General features: G+C 35.3%; 1 protein-coding gene across 2 annotated transcripts in view; it reads right to left on the reverse strand.

The window, feature by feature from the left end:
• SNX31 (sorting nexin 31) overlaps positions 1–26,301 on the reverse strand; it is a 76,960-nt gene that overhangs the window by 23,622 nt on the left and 27,037 nt on the right. For both annotated transcript variants that reach the window (XM_051970933.1, XM_051970931.1), the window contains exons 6-9: positions 25,086–25,176; positions 13,494–13,581; positions 7,947–8,016; positions 3,002–3,094 (exon numbers count right to left, since the gene is read on the reverse strand). In XM_051970933.1, the coding sequence (XP_051826893.1) occupies positions 3,002–3,094; positions 7,947–8,016; positions 13,494–13,581; positions 25,086–25,176 (342 nt within the window). The remainder of the gene's footprint in view (positions 1–3,001; positions 3,095–7,946; positions 8,017–13,493; positions 13,582–25,085; positions 25,177–26,301) is intronic.

Raw genomic sequence — 26,301 nt, forward strand, 5'->3', positions numbered from 1 at the left:
TCACTTCTTCTCCACTGAAATGCCCTAGCAAATAATTTGCTCAGAATATAGCTTTCCAAAGTCTACAGTTTTCAGGTAATCTCTGACAAGATATTTCTCTTCCTTGTTCGCCAAAAGTACTCTCCCCCTTTTTTCCTGGAACTTTATTTTTAAAAAATCAATTCTCCCTCTTACCCTTTATCTTGGTAACCCTCTATCCCACCCTTTAAATCACTAGTGACTCAAACTTTTGACATTCTATTTTATTTCTCTGCTTTTCTCCCTTCTCTCTCTCTCAAAAAAAAAATCAAATGTACCTTCTTTTGTGTATGTGAAAGAAAAAAAGAAATAAGCCTTTCTTGTACCTCTTATGATATCTAGAGGCAATGAAGTATACTGAAAAAACAACAGGCTTGTAAAATGCTGGTTTACATATACTTTCTCCATAAGACCATTTGTCCCCATATGAATTTTGCTTTGCAAAGGCTTCTCTTCCTTGAGATTCACCCTCTCTCCCACCTTCATTCACCTGCCTCAGCCTCCGTGTGGCATGAAAACTAAAATTAGGGAAGATCAGTACTTTTTTGGGATTTGGGATTTCTTAAATTGACTCAATATTCAAGATTTGTCCCCTTGTCTGGTTTATGAGAATGGGCACATATGCTTTCCTCCAAGGATTACAGCTGCTATTTGGCATAATTCAAAGTCCTAAGGGACACAGATTAAAGTTGCTGAAAGTGATCCAACCCCCTAAAAGAGATCCAGAACTAACCAGATCCAGAATGATTTTAGAAAGAAAATTATTAGTAAGAAACATGACTATGAGGAATTCAGGAATTCACATTTAAATTGATAGAGAGTGAAATAAGCAGAATCAGGACAATATAAATAATGACAACAATGGCATAATGGACAGAAGAATGAGCCTGAAGTCAAGCAGATTCATTTTTGTGCATTCAAATTCAGTCTTAAATACTTACTGTATTACCCTGGGCAAGTCACTTAAATCTACTGTCCTCAGTTTCCTCATGGGGGAAAAATGAGCTGGAGAAGGAAATGGTGAAGCACTCTAGTATCTTTGCCAAGAAAATCTGAAATGGGGTCATGAAGAGCCAGACATGACAGAAATAACTCAATATCACCACAACAATGTACATGGGAAGAACAAATGAAATGGAATAATTATAATGACCAAGCTTAATCCCACCAAAAAGATAAGAAAACACAGCTTCCCCTTTTTGTTGAAGCAGTTACAAGACTGGGTGGGAATATTGTCAGACACAGACAATATGTTGGATGGTTTTGCAGAACTAATTTTTAAAATTATCTTTTTAAAAAAATATTTATTTGTTTTATTTTTAGTTTATGGAATAAGATAATCATTTGTATAAAATAGTATAATAAAAAAGTAACACTGGCACATAAAACTAAAAATGTATTATGTATAACGACATTTGTTTTAAATATATAATAAAGCTATCATTTATTTTTATTATATATTACATATATCATATTTCTTTTTATAAAATTATCTTTTAGAGGAAAAGATTTGCTGAGTAGGAGAAAGGGGAAGGATATATTTGGAAGTGAATCTGAAACTTACATTTTTGGATATGGTCACTGTGGATTTATTTGTCTTGGCTTGGCTTATTTTTTGTAAGGGTTTGGAGTTGCTTTTTTTTTTCCTTCTCTCTTTTTGGTTGAGAGGGTTAGAAAAGATAAATAAGGGTAGCAATAGTAACACAAAAAGAAAAAAAACATTAAAAAAAATTTAAATGGCATCTAAAGGAAGCATAGACAAGCAGAGTAGTTATAAAAGTAACATTGAATTTTTTTTAAAAATTAAGCCACATGAAATGGAATTTCATTGTTCCGAAAACAATTTTCTTTTTTTGTTCTGGTATATATAGATATGTATATACCTATCTATATATAATGATATGCTATATAAACAGATATTTATATAAATGTATTAAATATTAATTGATATTAAATATTTTTAAATGAAACTTCTGAAAATAAAGCTTTAAAAAGTGAGGGGAGGGGGGAATACCACTCACAAGGCAGTCACCAAATTGTACTTCAAGAGATCCTTATAAAGCATTTTAAAACATGTTTGTTGAAATTACAGAATCTTAAGAGAATCTTGCATTTTACTTTTCCTTGGGACTCTTCAAACTTAGAAGGGAACAAACCACTAAGAGATCCGGCCACCTGTGGAGTTTCCAGTTAACTCTGTGGTTGCAAAAGGAAAGAGACTCCCTCAACACAGGCTTTCTCTGAATCTGACCTACTTTGGAGGACTTTGCTTTGGAGGCTTCCCAGAGAAATGTCTGTCTCTGTGCAGTGTTAAGTAAGCCTTGGCTGGAAAGTACATTACCATTTCATGAGCACATTTTCTCTATTGGGATTTCTTAAGGCACACTTGGATACAAAAATCATAACCCATAAAACAGGTCAATCAAGGAGTAATTACTTGAATTTTAAAAGAATTCTTCTGTATACACTAGGATTCACATAGCATTCCTATAAATAATAAGGTTCCATCTTTTATATAAAAGGTGATCAGATTTACACACAAGCTTCCCAGATGATGTCATCATGGCATAATGAATAGGTCACCAAACATGGAATTAGAAATCTTGAGTTCAAATTCTGTTTAAGTTACTATGTGATCCAGGGTAAATAACTGTCCTATGCTTCAGTTTCCTCAGCAGTAAATTGAAGGGATTGGTTTTGTTCACTTTTATGGTTCTGTATTACTCTAAAATCTAGTATCTATTGTGAAAAATAGGTTCCATCCATATTTCTTGATGCTTTAAACAGTGGAAAAGTACAGTCTAATAGAAACTAAAAGTCAGTGAAAGAGAGGTTATTTGCCATCTGTTTTTAAAAAAAAAAATCTCCTTTAAGACTGCATACATTGAAATCCAGAAACAGCCTCAGTTCTGGTAAACTGCCTAAAGCTTATTCAAATAAATTGTTGTTATCGGATTTTTTAAAAAGTTGATATGGAATTTACCTTTATCTGGTTTCCTGCTTTCCTCAAGGTCTCTAATTCCTGCTTTTGCTCTGGTGTTGGTTTGGCCCAGTTTTTTTCAATTTCCTGAACTGCCTGTAAAAAATTTATATTGTAAAAATGAGTAATTTCCCTAAAAGCAAAGTTTTTCAAATTATGCTGAGAAATGGGATGTTAGTGGGCCCTCTTTGCTCAGTACCTTCATCAAAAAGCCGTTATCATATTGGGTTTTTATTTGTTTTTTTTAAGAGTCTACCAGATTGGAGGCGTAGTGATCACTAACAGGCCCAATTTCATTCTGATTGGCTTGGAAACTTTAACCTGAAGGGGGCATTTGCCCCTCCATAGGCAACTTGGAAGCTCCCCATCCCACACATCTCTCCTGGGCTCATTGCGTATATCAACGCTGACTTTGGATTTGGCCAGCTAACAGCCCTGAGCAAAAAAAAAAATTCTCCAGGCCCGTCCTAGCCAAGTGTATACCACCAATCCGGGTCTGTTCTTGTCAGATATCTTTCTCTTTAGCTCTGGAAATCTGCCCTCATCAGTTTTTGCCTCCACCCCTGAATTTTTAAGTTCCTTATATGGGATATTTTACTTCCTGGCTACCCTCTTGCCAGTCACCTTTGGCTCTTGTACTCCTCCCACCCCCATCCAATTCTAGAACCATAATCAAATCATTACTGTCATTGCTTCTGGAAAGTACCCTCCCCATCCTCATAACCATCCAAACCATAGCTCTCATTCTCAGCTACCATTTCTTTCTGTGTATTTTGTGTTTCTGTTTGAATGTAAGCTACTTGAGGACAGGGACTGCCTTCAGTTTTCTATTTTTATCTACTATGTTTAGCATTAGCACACAGTGTTTAATGAATGCTTTGTAATTTATTGCTAAAATACCAATATGCAGATCCATCCTTTACCCTAGAAATATGCTACTGATGACTGTACATGTATAATCTATATTGGATTACCTACTGTCTTGGGAAGGGGGGAGATAAGGAGGGAAGAGAAAAGAATTTGGAACACAAAGTCTTACAAAAATGAATGTTGAAAATTATCTTTACATCTAATTGGGAAAAAATGAAATACTATCAAGTACAAAAAAAAAAAAAGCATGTTAATGAATCCTGGCCATAGAACATAAACTATAACACCTAAAACTGACTTGACTTTTGGAACACTCAATATTAGAATATAATATTCTTTTTATAAAATTCTGTATCATTCACTTGCTTGGTATTCAGTATAAGTGGACTGTCTTTGGTTATAATTTGTCTTTTATGCATATGTTCTGACATCTCCTATTAAAAGGTAAGCTCCAATATCTCATGTCACTGTATTCCCTTACACATGTAAGCCCTGTGTCTTATTCTTGCAGGCTACACCAGATGTTTATTGAGACTGCTAATAGTCACTTACTAACAATTCTTAACAGTAGAAATTCAAGTCACTGTGTTACCTACAACTTTGTACTATTTTAAAGTCAGGCATTGGTAAGCAGTTGGGAAAAGCATTTTGGAGGTATTTTCTCTAACTGTAAACTGTAGAACAGTTGGCAATTTATGTTGGAGAGATCTTTCTCAGGGGGAAATTCATCACCTGAGAGCAAATTCTCATGATGAACCTCTTTGAAGAGAGAGAGCTTAGTCAATAATCTACATATAGAATTCAAATATACAATATTTTTGATATCTGACTTTTCATTATGCTATAATACTGTTAAAGAGGTTTTCTTGGTAAAGATATTGGAATGTTTTGCCTTTTTCTTCTCCAGTGGGTTAAAGCTATTAGGGATTAAGTGTCTTGTTCAGGGTCATACAGTTAGTGAGTATCTGGGGGCCAATTTGAATTCAGATCTTCCTGACTTCAGGCCTAGAGCACAATTCATTGAGCCACCTAGATGCCTCCCAATTATATTATATATTATTTTTATCTTCTTTGTAAACTCTATGTGTGTGTGAGAGAGAGAGAGAGAAAGAGAGAGAAACACAATAGTGTCTGTTGGACAAAAGATGGTGTCTGTGATGAAAACACAGATATTGAAGAACCCAAGACATAGTGTGGATACCATGTTAAGACTTGGAGTCAAGAAAATTCAAGTTCAAATCTTGCCTCAGTAACCTATTAGCTGTGTAACTCTGGGCAAGTCACTTAAGCATTGTCTCAGTTTCCTCATCTATAAAATAAGGATAATAATGGCATCTACGTTGTGAAGATAAAATAAGATAATAATTGTAGACACATAGCTCAGCACTTAGGACATAGCAAGAGCTATATAAATATTAGTTATAAATAGTATTAGCATATGTAAAGTACTTCATGAACTTTAAATTGAGGACAGATAGATGGTCCAAAGGATAGAAAGGCCCAATCTGGGGTGAGGAAGAAGAGTTTAAATTTGACCTCAGACATTTACTAGCTGTGTGACTCTGAATGAGTTACTTAACTAACTCTGTTTACTTCAGTTTCTTCATTTGTAAAATGAGCTGGAGAAAAAAAATGGCAAACTGTTCTAATATCTCTGCAAAGAAAATCCAAATGAGGTCATGAAGAGTTATAAATGACTGAAAGGACTGAATAACAACAACAAAATAACAAGAAATCCAGTCTGCTCCACTTAGGATTTTAGACTGAGAAATGGAAAGAACCTCAGAGACCCTATGGGTCAAACCTCTCATTTCCCAGCTGAGGACAAAAATCGCCCTGGTAGAGAAAGTGACTTGTTTGGAGCCACACAAATTAAATAATGTAGCAAAAATAGGATTCTACTTCAGGTTTTCTAACTTCAAAGGAGAAGGAAATGATGGAAAGGGAGAGGAAAAGGAGGAGGGAGAAAGTGAGAAGGAAGGGAGAGAGGGGAAGATAGAAAGAGACAGAGAGAGAGAGAGAGAGAGAGTAAGAGAGAGAGAGAGAGGGAGAAAAGAGAGAGAGGTCTTCTCAACTCCACAACAATAAAAATCAGAATTCACCATAATTACTGTTATGTTTCACACACACACACAGAGTTTATAAAGAAGATAAAAATAATATATAATTGGGAGGCATCTAGGTGGCTCAATGAGTAGCGCTCTAGGCCTGAAGTCAAGAAGATCTGAATTCAAATTGTCCCCCAAATACTTACTAACTGTAGGACCCTGAACGAGACACTTAATCCCTAATAGCTTTAACCCACTGGAGAAGAAAAAGGCAAAACATTCCAGTATCTTTACCAAGAAAACCTCATTAATAGTATTATAGCACAATGAAAAGTCAGATGTCAAAAATTATTGTATATTTGAATTCTATATGTGGATTATTGTATTGTATAGTGTATAACTGTCAAAAATTATTGTATATTGAATTCTATATGTGAAAATCATGCAACAAAACCAATTCTAAATCCTATAGGAATATTTTCATAAGGAGAGGGGATTAATGAGAAAGCAGGATGCTCAAAATAACTAAGAACTTATCAAATAAGTCACAGTAATGACCAACAATATGTTGAAAAAAAACTACAATATTTTAAAATGTGTTCTAAGTTTGATTATGCTTCAAGTCCTATCATGTAGACATAAATGAATTCCCTAGGTTGGTTATAAAGACCTATATTTTTCTATACTCAACACCTGGTTATAGTTTTGAATAAATTAAGGAGAGGTATCAGACTAAATAAAAGTCAATAGGAAACAAATATTATTAGTGTGTCTCTCTCACCCTATCTTGCTATAAAAATGGGCTGACACTTTTCTGACATCCAGCAGAAAGCATCAGATTATTTGAAAGCCATAAAAAGAACTACTTTGTCATTAACATGACTTTTAAAAAGGGACTGGGAAACATTTCTCACAGATCTACAAAAATGGTATAACTTTCCTTCAAAGTCTAGGCATCTATGGGAAAAAAAGAATGGTTAACCATTGAGATCTGATATGTGTCAGATTGAGACACTAGGAAATTAATGGAGCAGCAAAATAGAAAACAATGAAAACTAGGAACCACAAACAACAAAAATTTGTTAGTCAGGAAGAAACATGTTATAAAATCAACTTAATTATTTAGGGCCTAATAATATGAATTACACAGAGATTTTCCTTCCTTTCATTGTCCAGTTCATCTGCTAGGTGATTTCTATTCTTATGAGAACTTTCACCAAGTACTGATGGAAGAAGAAGGATGAGGGGCAAGTAATTAGGCTAAAAGACTAAAAACTTTTTTGGTTTATCTTTTAGTTGGCTAATTATTACTGCTTGATGTGGGAAATGAGAAGGAAGATGATGCTCAAATGATATTTTAGGAATAACAATTTCCAAACTATTTCTATACTCTCACTCTCATTTCCCACTAGTCTTCATGATAAGGAACTGATTGTTAATTCAATAAACTTCCCATTAAAATGGAGGATGAATGAACTATGCAAGAAAAGAGTTTATCTTTTCTTTTATTGATTGCAAACTCAAGTGCCTAATAATATTCTCTACTAAAATCCTGTTTGGCTTGCAAAGCCTTTTATAACCTTATCCCTTTTCACTTATCCAATTCTTCTTACACCTTATTCCACATAGTCTACTGCCCAGTGTATTGTTCTCACAAAACACTCTATCTCCTGAAAACTTAGTATTTTCACTAGCTGTCTTCCAGGTCCAGAAATGCTCTCCCTTCTCCTCATCTCTGCTTCCTAGTATCTCTGGTTTCTTTCACATATTAACTAAAGTTCCATTTTCTGCAGAAAGTCTCTCCTCATCTCATATATATATATATATTTTGTACATTGTTGTTTGCATGTTGTCTCCTCCATTAGACTGTAAGCTCCTTGAGGGCAGGAATTGTTGGGTTTTTGCTTTGCTTTGTATTTACCACAGTGTCTGGCACATAATAGGCACTAATAAATGCTTAATGACTGACTAATATGTCTTAAGGTAGTCCTTATAACATCCAAAAACTCAGAATGCTGATGTCCTTTTACCTGACCATACAGCAAATTCACAGCAGTTTGGCAATCCATAAGCACGGAGTCAAGGGATGGATCCATATACCTGAATAATTCAAAAGCAATAAATAAATTTCTAAAACTTGGCTGGTAGAGAGCAACAGAATATAGAATATAGATGAATAATTGCTTCCTCAATCAAAAATCAAATTCGTGAATACGTGGATAGGAGTTGGGGGATGATGGAGAGGAAAAAAAGGAGGGGAGACTGGAGAGAGGCTAGACCTTTCTAGATGTTTAATCAAATAGAGCAATATCTCCATCTTCTTCATCCAACAATTTAAAGTTGCAAAAATAAGAAAGGTACTGACTAGGGAAAAAAGATTAGGAGTACAGGAGCATTGATTTGGAGCTCAAAGGGACTTTACACACAGTTAGGTAGTACAGTAGTTAGAGCTACAGGCTTCAGTTCATGAAGACTTGAATTTAAATCTGGTTTCAGACACATCCTAGCTGTGTGATCCTGGGCAAGTCACATAATCACTGTACAGTAAGGCTAATAATACCACCTACCTCCCAACATAGTGAGGATAAAATGAGATAATATTTGAAAGCAATTTAGTAACCTTAAGATACTTTATTAATGCTAGCTACTATTATCAAAATTATTAATAACTAGTTCATAGAAAAAATATCTAAATCACTATTGATTACAAAAATGCAAATTAAGGCAACCCTGAGGTACCACTTCACACCTCTCAGATTGGCTAAGATGACAGGAAAAATAATCATGAATGTTGGAGGGGATGTGGGAAAACTGGGACACTAACACATTGTTGGTAGAATTGTAAACTGATCTAACCATTCTGGAGAGCAATTTGGAACTCTGTCCAATTGTGCATAACCTTTGATTCAACAGTGTCTCTCCCAAATAGATGATAAAAAAGGGAAAAGGACCCATATGTGAAAAAGTGTTTATAGCAGCCCTTTTTGTAGAGGCAAGGAATTAGAAACTGATTGGATGCCCATCAGTTAGAGAATGGCCAAATAAGTTAGGGTTTATGAATGTGATGGAATATTATTATTCTATAAGAAATGATGAGCAGGCTGATTTCAGAAATGTGTGCAAAGACTTACATAAATTGATGCTGAGTCAAGTGAGTAGAATCTAGAGAACATTGTACACAGCAAAAACAAGATTATGTGATGATCAACTGTGATGGATTTGGCTCTTTTCAACAATGGGATGATACAGGCCAATTCCAATAGATTTGTGATGGAGAGAGCCATCTGCATTCAGAGAGAAGGCAATGGGGACTGAATGTATATCACAATGTAATATTTTCATCTTTGTTGTTGTTTGCTTGTTTATTTTTTCTTTCACTTTTTCCCCCTTTTTTGATCCGATTTTTTTTATGCAGTATGATAAATGTGGAAATATGCTTAAAAAAATGGCACATATTTAACCTATATTGGATTATTTGCTTTCTAGGGGAAAGAAAAAAGAGAAAAATATGGAATATAAGATTTTGCAAGGATGAATGTTGAAAACTATCTTTGCATATATTTTGAAAAATAAAAGGCTATTATAAAAATTATAATAATAAATAATCCAATGACCTCATTTTACAGGTAAGTAATCTTATAACCCAGACAGAAGAAGTGATCACATAGGCAATAAGTAGTTGAACCAGATCCTCCCATTCTAAATACATTTATTTACCTTTTTCCCTTCAAGAGTCATAACTTCAAAGATGGTTTTATTGATGCTGATATTCAGTAAGGAAAGTCAGTATGCCAGTAGATAGAGAGCCCACCTTCATGGCATGTATCAACTTTGTTATCCTGGGAAATTCCCTTGTCTATGCCCTCAGGATGCTAATTTCATAAATGGCAAGGCAGTTGCTGATCTTGCCTTGGCGATTTCCTCCTGGGAAATTCCCTAAATAAGAGCTTTTCAAAGTATGGTAGAGGATCCATGAAATCAAAACTATTTTCATAATAATACTAAGATATTTTCATTTCTAGTATAGGAAATATAGATCATAATCAACATAAGCAAAAGCTCTTTGAGGTACTCAATAATTTTTAATAGTGTAAATCAAGTATAAGACCCAAAAGTTTGAGAATTGCTACCCTAGGCCAATCAAATCACAAGTCTAACCCTTTCACCATAACATGTAGTAACAGGAACTCATTGAAAAACAAATTATTTCTGTACTTCAAGAATCTACAGTTTTTTTGATGAGGATGCTTCCTCCATGGTGCAAATGGCAATATTCTTTATATCTTAATAGATAGTTTTATTAGCTAGATTTAATTTCCCAACCCTATCCCAAAACCCATACCACCTGATGATGGCAGATCTTTGGTAATGAACTTTTTAGTGTTTAGCTTGCCTGTTTCTCAGAAGAAAGATATGCAGTCTACTACCAGTTCTTTGAGATATGTGTGTTTAAAACTGTAACACTTGCATGCTTCTATAGAGTAAAATCCATTCTTAAAGACCATAGAATTAAGAATACAAGAAAAGAGAGCAATATGTACATACTGATCCCATTTTATATTCCACTGAAAAAATGGAGACCATTCACTCTGCATCTTTCCTTATCTCACATCTTTCACTTCTTTTCCCCCTCTACTTCCTCCTTCATTTCTAATTCACCTAAAGAGGTTACCCTTCTCTTTCCCAAATCAATTGCTCTATCTGCATCCATGGTCCCATCTTTCTGCTCTTTACGAGCAGATTTCCTCCACTAACATCCCAACTTTCTTTCTTTAATCTTCAATGCTCTTCCCCTGATGCATGCAAACATGCCATATCTTCCCCATCCTTAAATCAAAGCTTCTTCAAATGTGGGTTGCAATGGGGTTGATAATTAAATGTGGGGGTTGTGAAAAATTCAGCAACAGTAAAAATTATCAACTATTTCACCAAGATTTAATTCTTTATGTAAAACTAAACAAGCACATCCATCTCATTAGTCTGGAAATTTGCTTTCATCTTTAATAAATGGTAAAATTACATATATAGATATCAAAGAATTGTTTTAAAATAAATTTCATCATAATTTATTATCAGTAAATTTTGATTTGTATATCTATTTTTAAACATTTATATACTCAGGATCACATAAAAATGTCATGGGTAAAAAGGGCTTGCAAATGGAAAAAATTTAAGAAGCCCTGCCTCAAATAGACATCACTTGATCTGACCATGCTCACTATTATCCTATATAGTTCTTCTTATCTTCTTGGCTAAACTGTTTCAGAAACTGTCTACACTAGATGCTTAATTATCAGTCCTAGGGCATCTAGGTGGCTTGATAGATAAAGTGCCAGACTTGGAGTCAGGAGGATCTCGGTTCAAATATGGCCTCAAATATTTACTAACTGTGTGACTTTAGGCAAGTCACTTAACACAATTGCCTTCAAAAAAAATTATCACCCTTTAATTATCTACCATGTCAATTTTTGTACTCTCAAGTATCTCCTTCCTTCATAAATGCAAGTGATTTTAAATTACCTTTAAGATTCAATATAAAGTCCCAGTTTGTGCTTTAGCATCTAGATTTTAAGACCTTCAAGACCTGATCCTTTCCTCTCTCTATAGTTTTCTCATACTTTGCTATGCCCAGCTACACTGACCCACTCACTAGTCCTCACACTGATCTCCAATTTTGTGCCTTTGTCATCCCTCATGAAAAGAACTCTCTGTCTCCTCACATGCTTCCCAGCTTTCCTGGCTTTTTCAAGCCTTCTGCTGAGCTAATGCCTTCCCTGAGATCACCTTCTATTTATACTGTCTATAGCTTGTATGTGTATAACTATTGCATGCTGATTCCTCCACCAGAATGTGGACTTTTTGAGTTCAGAGACCTTTTTTTTGTTTTGCACAGTGCTTAGCGCATAGTAACTACTTAATAAATGCTTGTTGACTGGCTGATAGAAATCTAGCAACTGATAGAGAACTAACTAAAAGTGGGGAAACCAGCTCAATTTGGTTTCATTTTAGTCAAGGTCAGTCTTGAAATTCATTCTAGTGTTATTTAAAAAAACATTTTTTTATCTATTGCAAAATGAAGCCATTTTCAAAATTATTGCAATCTCAATGAATCAACATGCCAATATAGCAGTAATCAAAGCTAATTGGTCTGCTGGTACATAAATTTAACAAAGTATCAGTGCCTAAGGAGGTGATAATTTCACAGTCTTCTATAAGTCAGACCACATTTGGAGTAATGTTGTTTCCATATGGATACTCTGTTTCAGGAAGGACATTACCAACCCAGAGAACATTCAGAAAAGGGGAAAGAGAAGAGTGGAGGATTTTAACAACATGGGATATAAGAATATGTTAGGATGCTTGAACTGAAGAAAAGACTTAGGGAAGGAACATCATAGCAGCCTTCAAATACTCTGAGATTTGGCAGCTAGATAAAAAATGTAATTTGGAAATGTTTGACAAAATAAATAAAAATACAATACAACACAGATAATATTAATTTGTGATTTTCTCTGTCAATATATGACCAACAGGAGTTTCTTTCTATTTGAGTCTAACAGTACTGAGCTGGTACATTCACAACTGGACAGAGGAGCTAAAACAGGAGTTCTTTGCCTCTCTGGTATGATGGGATTTCTTTTGACATTTTGGGGAAATCTACAGATTCCTTTTCACAAAAATATTTTAAAATGCACAAAAGAAAATATATCAGATTACAAAGATAATCAATTATATTGAAATTAATGTAATTTTTATGAGCCCTCTAAAGCTTGGTTGCTTTATGTTTAGGAGCAACTAAGTGGTGTAGTGAGCCAGAAGTCAGGAAGAACGGAGTTCAAGTCCAGTCTCAGTTACTTCTCATCAGGGTGTCCCCAAGCTAGTCATTTAAGCTCTCAGCCTGCTTTAGTTTCCTCAAATGTAAAAGGGGGATTAACAATAGTATCTACCTCACTGTGTTGTGCTGAGAATCAAAGAAGATAATATTTGTAAAATGCCTGGCACAGTGCCCGGCATTACTGTAAGCACTATATAAATGCTTTTTATTGTTCATTCATTTTTCAGTCATGTCCAATTTTGTAATCTTATTTGGGGTTTTCTTGACAAAGATATAGTGTTTTGTCATTTCCTTCTCTAGCTCATTTTACAGGTGAGGAAACTGAGGCAAACAGGACTAAATGACTTGCTCAGAGTCACACAATTAATGTCTAAGGCCACATTTGAATTCAGGTCTTCCTGACTCTATCCATTGCTCATCTATTATGTCACTTAGTTGCCCCATACAAATACTGCTATTATTATCATTCTCTCTTCTTCCTTAAAATTGTCCCTCCCTCACAAGTTGTGGATCCAAATCTGGGCAGTAGCAATAAAATAGACAGAGCACTGAATTTGGAGGCAAAAGAATACTTCAGGGATGATCTCTGAAAAAGCACTTCCACCTTTGTGAGCTTCAGTTCCCTCATTTAGGAAATGAAGAGTCTGGACTAGGTGTTTTCTAATGTCAGTTCTCTGATATTTATATAAAGATTGCCTCAGCTACCTCCAAGTGTTGTCCTTAATCATATTATTGTACTCACCACTTTCTAAGTCCAACCTTACAGTTTTCCACTTCTGTACTTTGAAGACTCACATATGGGAGTTCAAATTCTGCCATTTTTTTCATTACTAAAGAGAAAAGCAAGAAAAGAAAATAACTAGGTAAAAGATCCCACAGTTTTTCTTAGGCTTTCCCACACTATTAAAACCATAAAATAAAATAGTACTACTGCTATTAAAAATAACAACTCTGGCATAATCTTGTTCATATAATTTATAATAACAATTATTTATTCATACATAAATAAATAATAAATAATTCATATAGCATGGTACATGTTTGAACTAAATTAATCAAACTTTGTTTATCAGATTGTCTAACTAATACAAACCTTCTTTATTAGATTGTCTAACTAAACTATAGACAGAATATATTTTAAGTGCCTTAAGGACAAGGATTAAATAATTTCTTCTTGTATCCTTGTATCTTGTAACCTAAAAATTTTAGAAATTTAATAAATATTGGCCAAATTGAACATACCTAGGTTTTAGCAAAGCATTTGTCAAATTCTCTTCTTTTGTCTCTGAGAGCAATGTAGGGAGATTTGAACTGGATGACAATTTAAGTTGGATAGACTTGGAAGTGGATGACCAACTGGATACAGAATAGTAACAAAGTCAGTGTAATCTGGAGCTTCTAAGAGGCCATAAAAGTTCTATCCTTGGTCCCATATTAGACAAGGTTTTATTTTTTCTAGAAAAGTCTTTGATAAAAGCACAGGTGACATGTTTATTAAATTTGCAGTTTAATTCTGTTTAATTAGCACTTCTTAAATACTTCTTACACATCATGTCAGTCAATGTTAGCCAGAGAGAGAGAGAGAGAGAAAGAAAGAGAGAGACCATCCTGGCCCTTGAAGGGCTTAAATTTTATTAAGAAATAATATATGCGGAGAAATTTAGTAAAGGGTATATACCAAATATTTTCTGGGTTTGCAAGTGGAGATACATAGGAAGAAATTGTCACACTCTTAATGGGGACGATAGTAATGCTGATTTGATGGACCTGAACAATAGCTGAAAAACTAGTGAAAAGGGAGGGAAGATTCTCAGTTGGAAGTTGGTGAGTTGTTGAGCTTGTCCAATGAGCAAGGAAGTGACTGGCCTGAGATTTGGGGCTTGACTTATTGATCACGTCAGGTCCCATGGGTTCCATTATCATCTTGGTACTCAGATCTATGTGTCCAATTCAATCCTCTGTCCAGAACTCCTGTCTTACATTACATTTGTCCTTTTCAACATCTTGAAAAGCAAGTAGTTACCTAAGGTCAAAAAGATCAGAATTCAAATTTGGCCTCAGAAACTTAACAGAGGTATGATCCTGGGGTAAGTCACTTAAACTTTGTGTGCTTCCTTTTCCTCATCTGTAAAATGGGGATAATAATAATGCCTCTCTCTTAGAGTTGTAGTGGAGATAAAAATGAAGGAATATTTGTAAAGCATTTTACAAACCTTAAAGTAAGCTACTTGACTCTACACAGTATGTTTCCTAGATAGACACATCCAAAAGAAAATTCATTATTATTTCCCTCCAATATTCTCTTCTTTCAGACTTCCTTCTTATTGTCAAGGACACCTCCATTCTTCCAGGTTCACAATTTCAACGTTATATTTGACTTCTCTCTTGCACATATCCAATAAATAGCCAACCTTTATCATTTCTATCTTCCTAATATATCTCAGGCTCTCTAATTTCCACAGTTGCTATCATGGCTCATCTCACTCCTAGACCATTATAATAATCCTTCAATAGCTTCAACTCTCTCCCTATTCTAATCCATCCAGGGCATTCTCTATTCAATTGCCAAAGTGATTTTCCTAAATTTCAGGTCTAAGCATATTATCTTTCTACTCAACAAGTTGCAGTATTTCCCTATCACCTCCAGGATCAAATATAACAAACTTTGAATGGCTTTTATTTTTTAAATTCCGAGGCAATCAAGGTTAAATGACTTGTCCAGGATCACACAGCTAGAATGGATCTGAAGGTCTTCCTGACTCCAGGTTAATTGTCTGTTAAAGTTATTCATAACCTGGTCTCTTCCTACTTTTGCAATCTTCTTGTACTTTCCTCTACACATTACTTTTAGAGATGATGGTTCTCTTGCCTTTTCTTAAACATGTTTTATTTTTCCCTTTTTTAAAATAGTATTTTATTTTTCCAAATACATACAAAGATAGTTTTCAGCATTCACCTTAGCAAAACCATATGTTCCAAATTTTTTTTCCCTCTCTCCCTCCCTGCCTCTTCTCCAAGACAACAAGCAATCATATAGGTTAAACATTGAACATGACTTTTCACTGGCTGTTCTACTATCTGTAATGCTCTCCCTACTTACCTCTGCTTCCTAGCTTCCCCTACTTCTTTTATGTCTTGACCCCAGTCCCATTTCTGCAAGAATGCTTTCCTAGTTTTCTCTCCCTACCCAATCCCTATTCCTCCACTGCTCTGGGATGATCTTTTGCACTATATAACTTATTTTACAGTTATTTGTATTCTGCCTCCTCCTACCTTAGACATCAAGCTTTTTGAGGGCAGGGATTATGTTTTTATCTTTCTTTGTATCTCCAGCATTTAGCACAGAGCCTGGCACATGGTAAAGTGCATAAGAATTGTTTGTTGACTAATTGACTGGCTAGTTATAGGAAAATGAGTTGTGTTGAACTCCTCTTTCCTTAGCCAAGTTAGCTCTGCCACAAGGGAAAATAAGTTACTTCTTCGTAGTTTCTCCCTTATTTGCAATAAAGTTTTGACACATAGCTGGGGGAAATAATAATACACTAGATGACAAAGTTAAGAGCCAAAAATTTTAATAGGCTGACGCTAACAAGATGAAATTGAATAGGGATAAATGTAAATTCCTGGGCTTGGATTAAAAAAAAAAAGACTGCTCAAATCTAAAAGATGAAGCTATAAAGTATTTTATGTGTTTTCAAAAGACCTAAGGTTTTAGTTAGACATGAGTCAACAATGTGGGTTGCCAAAAAAAGTTAATATCCTCTCAGGCTGCCTTTGAGATGCTTGTGTCTAGAACCAGGCAAGTGAGGTGACCTCGGTATTCCCTCTCGGCAGAATCCATAACTTAGCAGTTTTGCTATAATCTCACTGGGTCAAAATGTATCTATAGCACTATGTTCAAGATCTAGCTATCCCCATTTTAATAATAATAATAATAACTATTATTATTATAACTAGCATTCATAGAGTTCCTCAAAGTTTGCAGAGTATTTTCGAATATTTTATCCTCAAAACCCTAGAAGGTTGTTGCTATTATTAGCCCCATTTTACAGATGACATGACTGTGGCTGACAGAGGGTAAGTTTTCTTGGCAAAGATGCTGGAGTGGTTTTGCCATTTCCTTCTCCAGCTCATTTTACAGGTGAAGAAACTGAAGTAAACATGATTAGGTGACTTGTCCAGAGTCACACAGTCAGTACATGTCTGGATTTGAATTCAGGTCTCTGATTCCAGGTCCAACTAGCTGCCAGGGGCTTAGCAACCCAGAGACTGTCCCGTGAAGGATTCAAAATCCTACCATAGAAAGACATATTGGAGGAACTGCAGGTGTTCAATGTTGAAAGAGAAGTGAGTTCCCCCAAAAGCTTGGAGGAAAGGGTACATGTAGTAGTTATTTTCCAATATTTGAAGGGTCAGTATGTGGAACAGGGATTTGACTTGTACTGCTTATCCTTGAAGTCAGGTGGTGCAGTAGATAGCACATCAGTTCTGGAGTCAGGAAGACTCCTCTTTGTGAGTTCAAATCCAGCCTCAGACACTTAACTAGCTGTGTGACCTGGGCAAAAACTCTCTTTGCCTCAGTTTCCTCATCTGTAAAATGAGCTGGAGAAGGAAATGGCAAAACACTGCAGTATCTTTGCCAAGGAAACCCCAAATGGGATCATTATGAGTTGGACATGATTGAAAAACTAAATAACAAAGTAGAAATTACAGAAAGGCAGTTTTAATATAAGGAAAACTTTCCCAATAAAAGACCTATCCAAAATAGAATGGGCTTCTTTGAAAATTATCTCTGGGCGTTAGTAAGCAAAGGCCAGATGACCCTTTGAGAAAGTGATAGGCAGGAATCATTCTTTGCTGGAGGTTGGACTGGTTAACCTCAGAGATTTTTTCAACTCTCTGACTTTGTGCCACTCAGTCAGTCAAATCAAACATTTTTAAAGCATCTTTTATGTGCCAGACACTGTATTAAATGCTAGGGATACAGAGAAGGGTCTAAGACAGCTCCTGCTCAAAAGGAAGAAGCTCCATAGCATAGTGAAACCTGGTTTTGGAGTCAAATCTGAGTTCAGAATTGACTTTTAATGCTTAGTAGCTGTGTGACTCTGGGCAAGCCACCTAACTTCAGTTTGCTTCTGTTTCCTCAACAGTAAAATGCAAATAGTAATAACATCTTTCTCCAAGGATTATTCTGATGATCCAATGAGATCATTTGTGAACAGTGTCCAGCACATGTTGTTCACTCATGTCTGCTTCATCATGACCCCAAGCACCATATTTTTCATGAGATTTTCTTGACAAAGATACAAAAGTATCTTTTGTTCTCTGCTCCATTTCCTCCTGCAGTGGATTAAAGCAAACCAAAGTTAAATGACTAACTAGCTCTGGGACCTGAGCAAGTCATCTAATTTTGGTTTAAATGACTTGCTCAGGTCACAGAGCCAATCACAAGTCTGAAGTTCCTTTGAATTCAGGTCTTCCCGACTCCAGTCCCAGCACTGTGCCATTTAGCAGCATTCTAACTACTGAGCCACTAGGTGCTTAATAAATGCTTCCTTCCTTCCCTCAAGGAGCTCACAGTCTAATCGGGAAGGCAATATGTAAAAACTGACATACAAACAAGTTATACATGGAATAAATCGGAGACAACCAACAGAAGGAAAGTACTGTAGAATGTGCGAGTTTTAGTTTTAGTCAGAACCAAGGAAACCAGAAAATCCAGAGGGCAGAATTGATGAGAGAGAACATTTCAAAGCATGGAACACAGCCAATGAAAATGCCTGAAATATGGATATGGAGTGTTTCATTTTAAGAACAACAAGGAAGTCATTATCACTTAATCATCGAATCACACAATATTTTGGGGAAGGAGAAGTGTAGTGTCCAAGAAACAGGGGGCAGGGCATGGGAATGGGTTTCAGGTTATGAAGTTTTTGATAGTTAAGAGAGGGTTTTATACTTTATCTTAGAGGCAATAAGGAGCCACTGGAGTTTATGGAATGAGGGGAATAATGTCAGACAAGCTTTAGAAAGATCATTTTGTTGTGGTATATGAATGTTATGGAATATTATTGCTCTGTAAGGAATGACCAGCAGGATGAATACAGAGAGGCTTGGAGAGACCTACATGGACTGATGCTAAGTGAGATGAGCAGAACCAGGAGATCATTATACACTTCGACAACGATATTGTATGAGGATGTATTCTGATGGAAGTGGATTTCTCTGACAAAGAGACCTAACTGAGTTTCAATGGATAAATGATGGACAGAAACAGCTACACCCAAAGAAGGAACACTGGGAAATAAATGTGAACTATTTGCATTTTTGATTTTCATTCCGAGTTATTTTTACCTTCTGAATCCAATTCTCCTTGTGCAACAGGAGAACTGTTTGGTTCTGCAAATATGTATTGTATCTAGGATATACTGCAACATATTTAACATATATAGGACTGCTTGCCATCTTGGGGGGGGGGTGGAGGGAGGAAGGGGAAAAAAATGAAACATAAGCGAGTGCAAGGGATAATGTTGTAAAAAAATTATCCTGGCATGGATTCTGTCAATACAAAGTTATTATTAAATAAAATAAAATTTTTAAAAAAACAATTAAAAAAAAAAAAAAGAAAGAAAGATCATTTTGACCACTAAGGGAAAAATGAACTGGAATAGGGCAGGCAGATCAATAGCAGTTTATTACAATAAGCAAAGCATGAGGTCCAAGATGGTAGGAATGTTGGAAGAAAGAAGGAGGGATATATGAGAGTTGTTACAAAAGTAGAATCAACAGAATTTGGCAACAGATTGGATTAAGGCGGTGAGAGAATGAAGAATCAAGGATGATACCTGGGTGGTGAGCTTGGGTTACTGAGAGAATAATCATACCCTCAATAGTAATCAGGAAGTTAGGAAGAAGGGATGGTCTGAAGCAAAGATAATGAGTTTAGTTTGAACATGTTATTTAAGATGTCTATAGAACATCCAATTTGAAACATCTCATAGGCAATTGGAGATGCAAAGGTCAGCAGTGAAGTTAGGTTTGAATAAATAAGTTTGAAAATTATATAGAAATAATAATTTAACCTATAGGATCTGATGATTTAACAAAGTAAAATTAAATAGAAGAAGAGAAGATCCAGGGCAAATACCTATGGGTACAATATTCACGGTTAGCAGGTATTGGTTAGAGAAAAATCCAGGAAAGAGAGCTGAGAAGGAGTAATCAGATAGGAAGAAGGAAAATCAGGAAAGAGTAGTATCTTGAAAACTTAGAGAGAGGAGACTATAAAGGAGGAAAAGGAAATTGACAAAGCCTGCAGAGAGGTAAAGAAGGAGGAGAATTAAGAAAAGGTCATTGGATTTGGTAAATCATAGTTTTTCTCTACTCACATCTGCCCTCATACTAGCATATGTGAAAATTATAGTCACTTTTCAATTTTCACATGGAAAATGTTCCTATTAAAGTCTTAGGATTTTCTAAAGTCCTAGAGAATGACTTTGTGCAAAAGTCAAAAACACAAATGTTGATACATTGAACCTATGGGAAATGAAGAGTTTGGTTTCTGTGACCATCAAACCCAATAATCTTTTGCTAGAGATTGCTGAAAACATATTCAGGCATAAAATTCTTTACAACAAAACACTAATTCTGATAATTTGTATTTTCTAACACGGTAACCATGAAATAACCCAGAAAATGCAGTACACAAAATAAAATTAGTAATATGCAAAAGATTTTTATTGTTAGTAATTCCCTGAAATTATGTGCTACCATCTCAATTAAAAACAAACATTGATTTCAGACAATATTCACTTTTCATAACACATGAAATCCAGAGCGTTATAAATTTGTTGCTGTTGTTCAGTTATTTCAGCATGTCTAACTCTTTGACTCAATCTGGGGTTTTCTTGGCAGAGAAACTGGAGTGGTTTGCCAATTCCTTCTATTATTCATTTTTACAGATGAGGAAACTGAGGTATACAATAGGACCCAGAAGCTTGGGTGAAGCACTCAGTGGGACACACATCGTGTGTCTCATTTTTTTTTCTCTATTGAGAATAGCCTCAAATATGCAAAATTGCCAGCAGGAAAGTGAAAATGAAATTATTGATAAAATCATGCAAATGCTTGAATCTCAAAAATTAAATGAGCAGATGTTGAGGACTGACTGTATATACTGATACTCTCTCAAATGCTTTCCCCTCAATTTACTTATTTTACATGGCTCCACTCTACTTTAACCACACAAAGCCCATCATACCCTCTATCTTGCCATTATCTTTAAATGCATCATTTCCATGTTTGTGAATTCTACAATTCCCTTAACTAATCACAAATCTATGTTATTCTACCTCTCCTTCTTAGCAACTTCAAATTCTAAAACATGATCTCTAATCCCTCGATCCTCAACAAAGTTCTATGATGTGTAGGTGAGATAGTGTCCTTCCTACTTTATAGTTGAGGTACAGCAAGACTAAATGACTTTGTCCAGATCCCAGAGCTATATATTTTGTAACCCAGCTAATATCTGGGTTTCACTTACGGACCAGGTATAGTGTTTATGTGAATACTCAGTTGTGCCTCTTCCAACCTATACTTGTGCAAATGATAAAACACAGGGCTATCTCTGTGGCCCTTCATAGCAGATTTCTTCCAGCCTGATGTACCAACAACAAAGACATAACTGCAAGCTTTGAGGTAACTCAAATGGTACATGAGGATGTTAATTTATTTTTTAAAGTTTTTCTTTTATGATACATTTTCCAAAGATACCATTGAATAAAAAGTGGAAGACTGCATTTGTTATAGCACTATTAAAATCACCACATTTATTATTCTTTCTTACTGGGCATCCTTTCATAAAGTCCTGGACATAGGACATCTCACCATTATTCAAAAGGGTAAGCATTATTTCCACTAACCCCTCTTTTCCTCCCTACAGACTTTTTTTTTTGCCCACATCTATGATTTTAATGGTTTTTAGTAAGAAACTTCCCTTCACATAATTTAAAAAAAAAATTAATGCCCCCTCCCTTGGAAAAGAAAGGTTTATTCCCTGCCCAGCTGTTCTCTTGGACTTCATGATATCCAGAAATTCATGCTCCTATAAGATGATAATAACTCTGAAACTTGTACCTGCTCAGTACTCACTACCCCAGATCAGCATCTTCTAGTCTTAGAGAGTTGCCAATGACTTTAAAGAGATTGGGAGCCTTGCATATGATTGGTCACACAGCTAGAATGTATCCAAATAAAGGCCTGAATTCACATCTTTCTAACTCCCAGGCTGGTCATCTACCTCATCTGTCATATTGCCTCTCATAATCTGTTTACAAACAAGCAGAAACTATAATATAGTGTAGTTCAATTGCATGCACAAGTTTTCTTCAGATATAGATAGAACAGTGATAGCTTATTGGCTCAGAATGGAGTCAACCTAATGAGAGATAGTAACAAAGATTTTTCCTGGAGTTGATTTTAAACTGAAGTGGAAAGATAAGATAATTTTCAAGGGATGTTTCCTAAACCAGATAACAGTGTAAGTTAAGTAAATTAAGAAAAAACCAGAGCTCAAAAGGAAAGCCAGCAATAAAAGCCATAGTTTCATAATATCCTTATCCTATCCAAAGATAATGAACAAGATGAGCTGTCAGGGCAAAGAATACAGTGCTCAAGAGGAAAGCCAGCAATAAAAGCCATGGTTTCACAATATCTTTATCCTGTCCAAAGATAATGAACAAGATGAGTTGTCAAGAGTTTAAGGATAAGTGTCACTGATACTTCCTATGATGAGATTCATAAATGGCATATAATTCTGAAAGACTATACTTTTCCTAAAAGAACAAAAAAGATCAAGAAAGTGATGGAACAGTATTTTATATAAATAAAATACACTCATGTGAGGAAATTCATGAACTGGCAGGAATAGGAGATAATATTGTGAAGAGGATTTGATGGTAATCAATGGATAAGGACTTCTTTGATCAACTTAGAATTTTAAGAGACATAGAGAATTGGAAAGCAGACAGATAATGGAAGAAAAAGGGAGATTTTAAAGTGATATTGTTAAGAGAGTATATTATAAACCAAAGTTTCTTAAATTGTGGGTCATGACCTTATATAGTTTTAAACATGGGGGTTGTGAAAAATTTGGCAACAGTAAAAGATTTCTGAATGTTCTATATCTTATAATATCAAATATTTCACCAAGATTTAATTCTTTATGTAAAAATAAACAAATGCATCCATCTCATTAATATGCAACTTTGCTTTCTTCCTTAATAAAAGGTAAAATTTCATGGATACCTAAGAGTTGTTTTTAAAATAAATTTATGATTTATTATCATAAATATTTTATTTGTATACCTATTTTATATATCTATACACCCAGAGTTGCATAAAAATATCTTGGGTAAAAAGGGTCATGAGTGGAAAACCTTTAAGAAATCCTGATATAAACTACCTGAATAGAAGAAGGAAATAGATAAATAGATGAAGAAAGAAATTACAAATATTACATGAAAATTTGATTTCTTAGTGATGGGAAATATATTTCTGAGTCTCTCTCTCTTTCACTTCTTTCTCTCACTCTTTTCTTTCTCTCTCTCTCTCTCTCTCTCTCTCACACACACACACACACACACACACACACACACACACACACTTCCCCTTCCCTCTCTTTTTCCTTTTCTCTCTAAAGCCAAAACAATTGGTAAATTTTGGATTGGCCTTACAGTTATTTTATTTCTTTAAAATCATGCAGGGACTAAAGAAGGTAACTGCTATTCTGAACTTGATTCTGACTAATAAGAATTTATTGTTGAAGGAAAAATTATTAGAACCTTGGAAAGAAGTGACCACATTATCTTAGAATTATTTCAGTAGAGAAGCAGTAAGCCAGTTATCAACTGATGTGTATTCCAGTTTTAAGGAAAGTAGATTTCAAAGAGGTCAAAAAAAGAGAAGATAGGATTTTGTGGCGCAATGGGATGGAAAGTTCTAAAACCACTCCTACCTCTCTAGCCTTTTCTACAACTTTGCCAACAGCCTTTTCACCCTGAAGGTGCTTCTGCCTTTATGTATTCTTTGCTGAGTTCTTCCTGGGGACCACAATTTCTTGAAAATCCCATTCTTACTTCCCCATTCTTCTCCTTTTCTTTTCCATTCAACTCCCTGCTTTCCAGTTCCCTTTTATGTACAATATTTCTCCAGTGGTATGTAAGCTACTTGAGAGCAGATAATATCTTACAAATTCCTATTCTCCCTCTCTCTCTCTCTTTCTTTCTTTTTCTCTCTTTCTCTCTCTCTCTTCTCTCTCTCTTTTTCTGTCTCTCTCTTTGTCTCTATCTCTCTTTTTATGTCTCTCTGTCTCTCTCTGATTTATCTTCTCAGCGCTTAGCTTAGTGCCTGGAATATAGTAAATATTTGATAAATGCACACTCTCTCCATCCCTTTCTTTCTCTCACACACCCACATTTTTATTGGCTGGGGTAGGACTGGGGGCAACTTCCTCCCAAGGTATTCCTGAGCCAAGAATTAGAAGTTGTGGAGGCAACTATAAGGATGATGTAAGAAAAAACTTATTAATTAATGCTACTGAAAAATAGAATGGATTGTTTTGGGAGGAGTCTTTCTTGGAGGTCCAATTGATCAACACACAATTCTACTCCACAAAGCAGAGATTGGATGCCAATTTGTTAGGGATGTTGAAGAGCCAATTCCTGTTTTGGGAGGACTATCAGATCATCCCTGAGGTTCTTCCCAGATTCTACGAAATTAGCTAAAGAGAATAAAGACGAGTGTGTATCTGATCTAGCACTTTATTATATATGATGATGGGACTTTCCTAAGAGAGAATAATATATTACATTTTGCCATGCCAGGGTAGAGAGGATATGAGCTAAGAACAAAGAAAAAAATGTTTGTGGTTCTTCCAGAGAAAAACTGTTCCATTTTTGTCTTTGTACCCTAGAACTTATCACACAGAAGGTGCTAAATAAAATCTGAATGAACTTGAAGCCATGGGTGTGATCTGGTATCCTAAATCCTGACTAATCGACATTGGCAATTCCCATTTCACTATTAAATTCTTTTAATTTTATGGACTGAGACAAGAGTTTGGAGTGGATGTCAGCACACTGATCATCCATCCCACCACTATGTTAATCAATCAACGAATCGTTATTATGTTCCAGACATCATGCTAAGCAATGAGGAAAACACACAAGAGCGAACAATCCCTATACATGAGGAGCTTCCATTTAAATGAACTGAGTACTGTGAGTGCCTGTTTTCCTAAGAGGCATTATATCCCATATCTGTCTTTATATCTTACCAGATAAGGAGCCATCACTATGGAACTGGATCAGGAACAAGTTGAAGTATCCAATAAGCTCCCGAGACAATCCTGTTTTGTATGCCACAATCTGAAAAAGAAGAATGCCAGATCTATATCTCCTTTGAAAGCATTCATTTGGGAGATTCTTGTGAATAAAAAAGTACTTAACAGACTAATACATAGTTTCAACTACTGAGCTTGTTCTATGTTGGAAAGTGGATAATATATGAGTCATAAAGTGGATTAGTATGATATTTGCCTACTGCATTTATTCATACAAGCCTTTCTAAAATTAGCTTGCTTATCCTTTCTTACAGAACAATAATATTCCATAACATTCATATACCATAACTTATTCAGCCATTCCCCAACCAAAGAGCATCCACTCAGTTTCCATTTTCTTACCACTACAAATAGGGCTGCCACAAACATTTTTGTACATGGGTCCTTTTCCCTCTTTTACAAGTGTTGTCCCAATACTCCCCATATGTCATGTTTACATATACATTGGAGGATAGGCATAGAGAGAAAAACAATTAAGAAAAAGAGAAATGTTATTTAGCTTTTCATGTATATATTTATTTCTTCAATGAGATAGAAATTCCTTGAGGATAGTGTCCAATTCTCATTCATTTCCCAGGCTCTTAATATAATGTTATGCACACAGTAGATGCCTGATAAATATATTTTGAATGACTAAGTGGGAACATGCTATTCTCACCATTGGTAGGAACCTAGAAATCATTTAATTTAACCCTCCTATTTTGGATATGAGAGAACTGAAGTTCATAAAAAGCTTACCAGTTTATCCAAAGTCACCCAGGAAATTTATAGCAGGCTCTGAATTTGCATTCTGAATTTCTGACCTCATATCCAATACTCTTTCCATCATACCATATTAACTTGCTGATAACTATCAGATAATCAGTTTGATTATAACCCAAAGCAGTTACAAATGAACTTGCACTAACTTTTGTGTCATTTCTACCTCCACAATTGCAAAATGCCCTATGCTACTTACATGTACTGTCTTTTCTTTAGCATTGCATACACTTGTTTATTTTTTAATACTTCTTTACTTTTTTACATCTCACTCCTGGCTGGAACTAAGCATTTGTGTACCCAAGTTAGCAAGTTTTCAAAACTGCCTCTCTCCTATCTCCTATCCAAAATTGCCTCCTAACCCACATGCCCATTGTGGGTTATCAAGGAA

This window comes from Antechinus flavipes, chromosome 1, assembly GCF_016432865.1.
Source record: "Antechinus flavipes isolate AdamAnt ecotype Samford, QLD, Australia chromosome 1, AdamAnt_v2, whole genome shotgun sequence".
Lineage (NCBI taxonomy): Eukaryota > Metazoa > Chordata > Mammalia > Dasyuromorphia > Dasyuridae > Antechinus > Antechinus flavipes.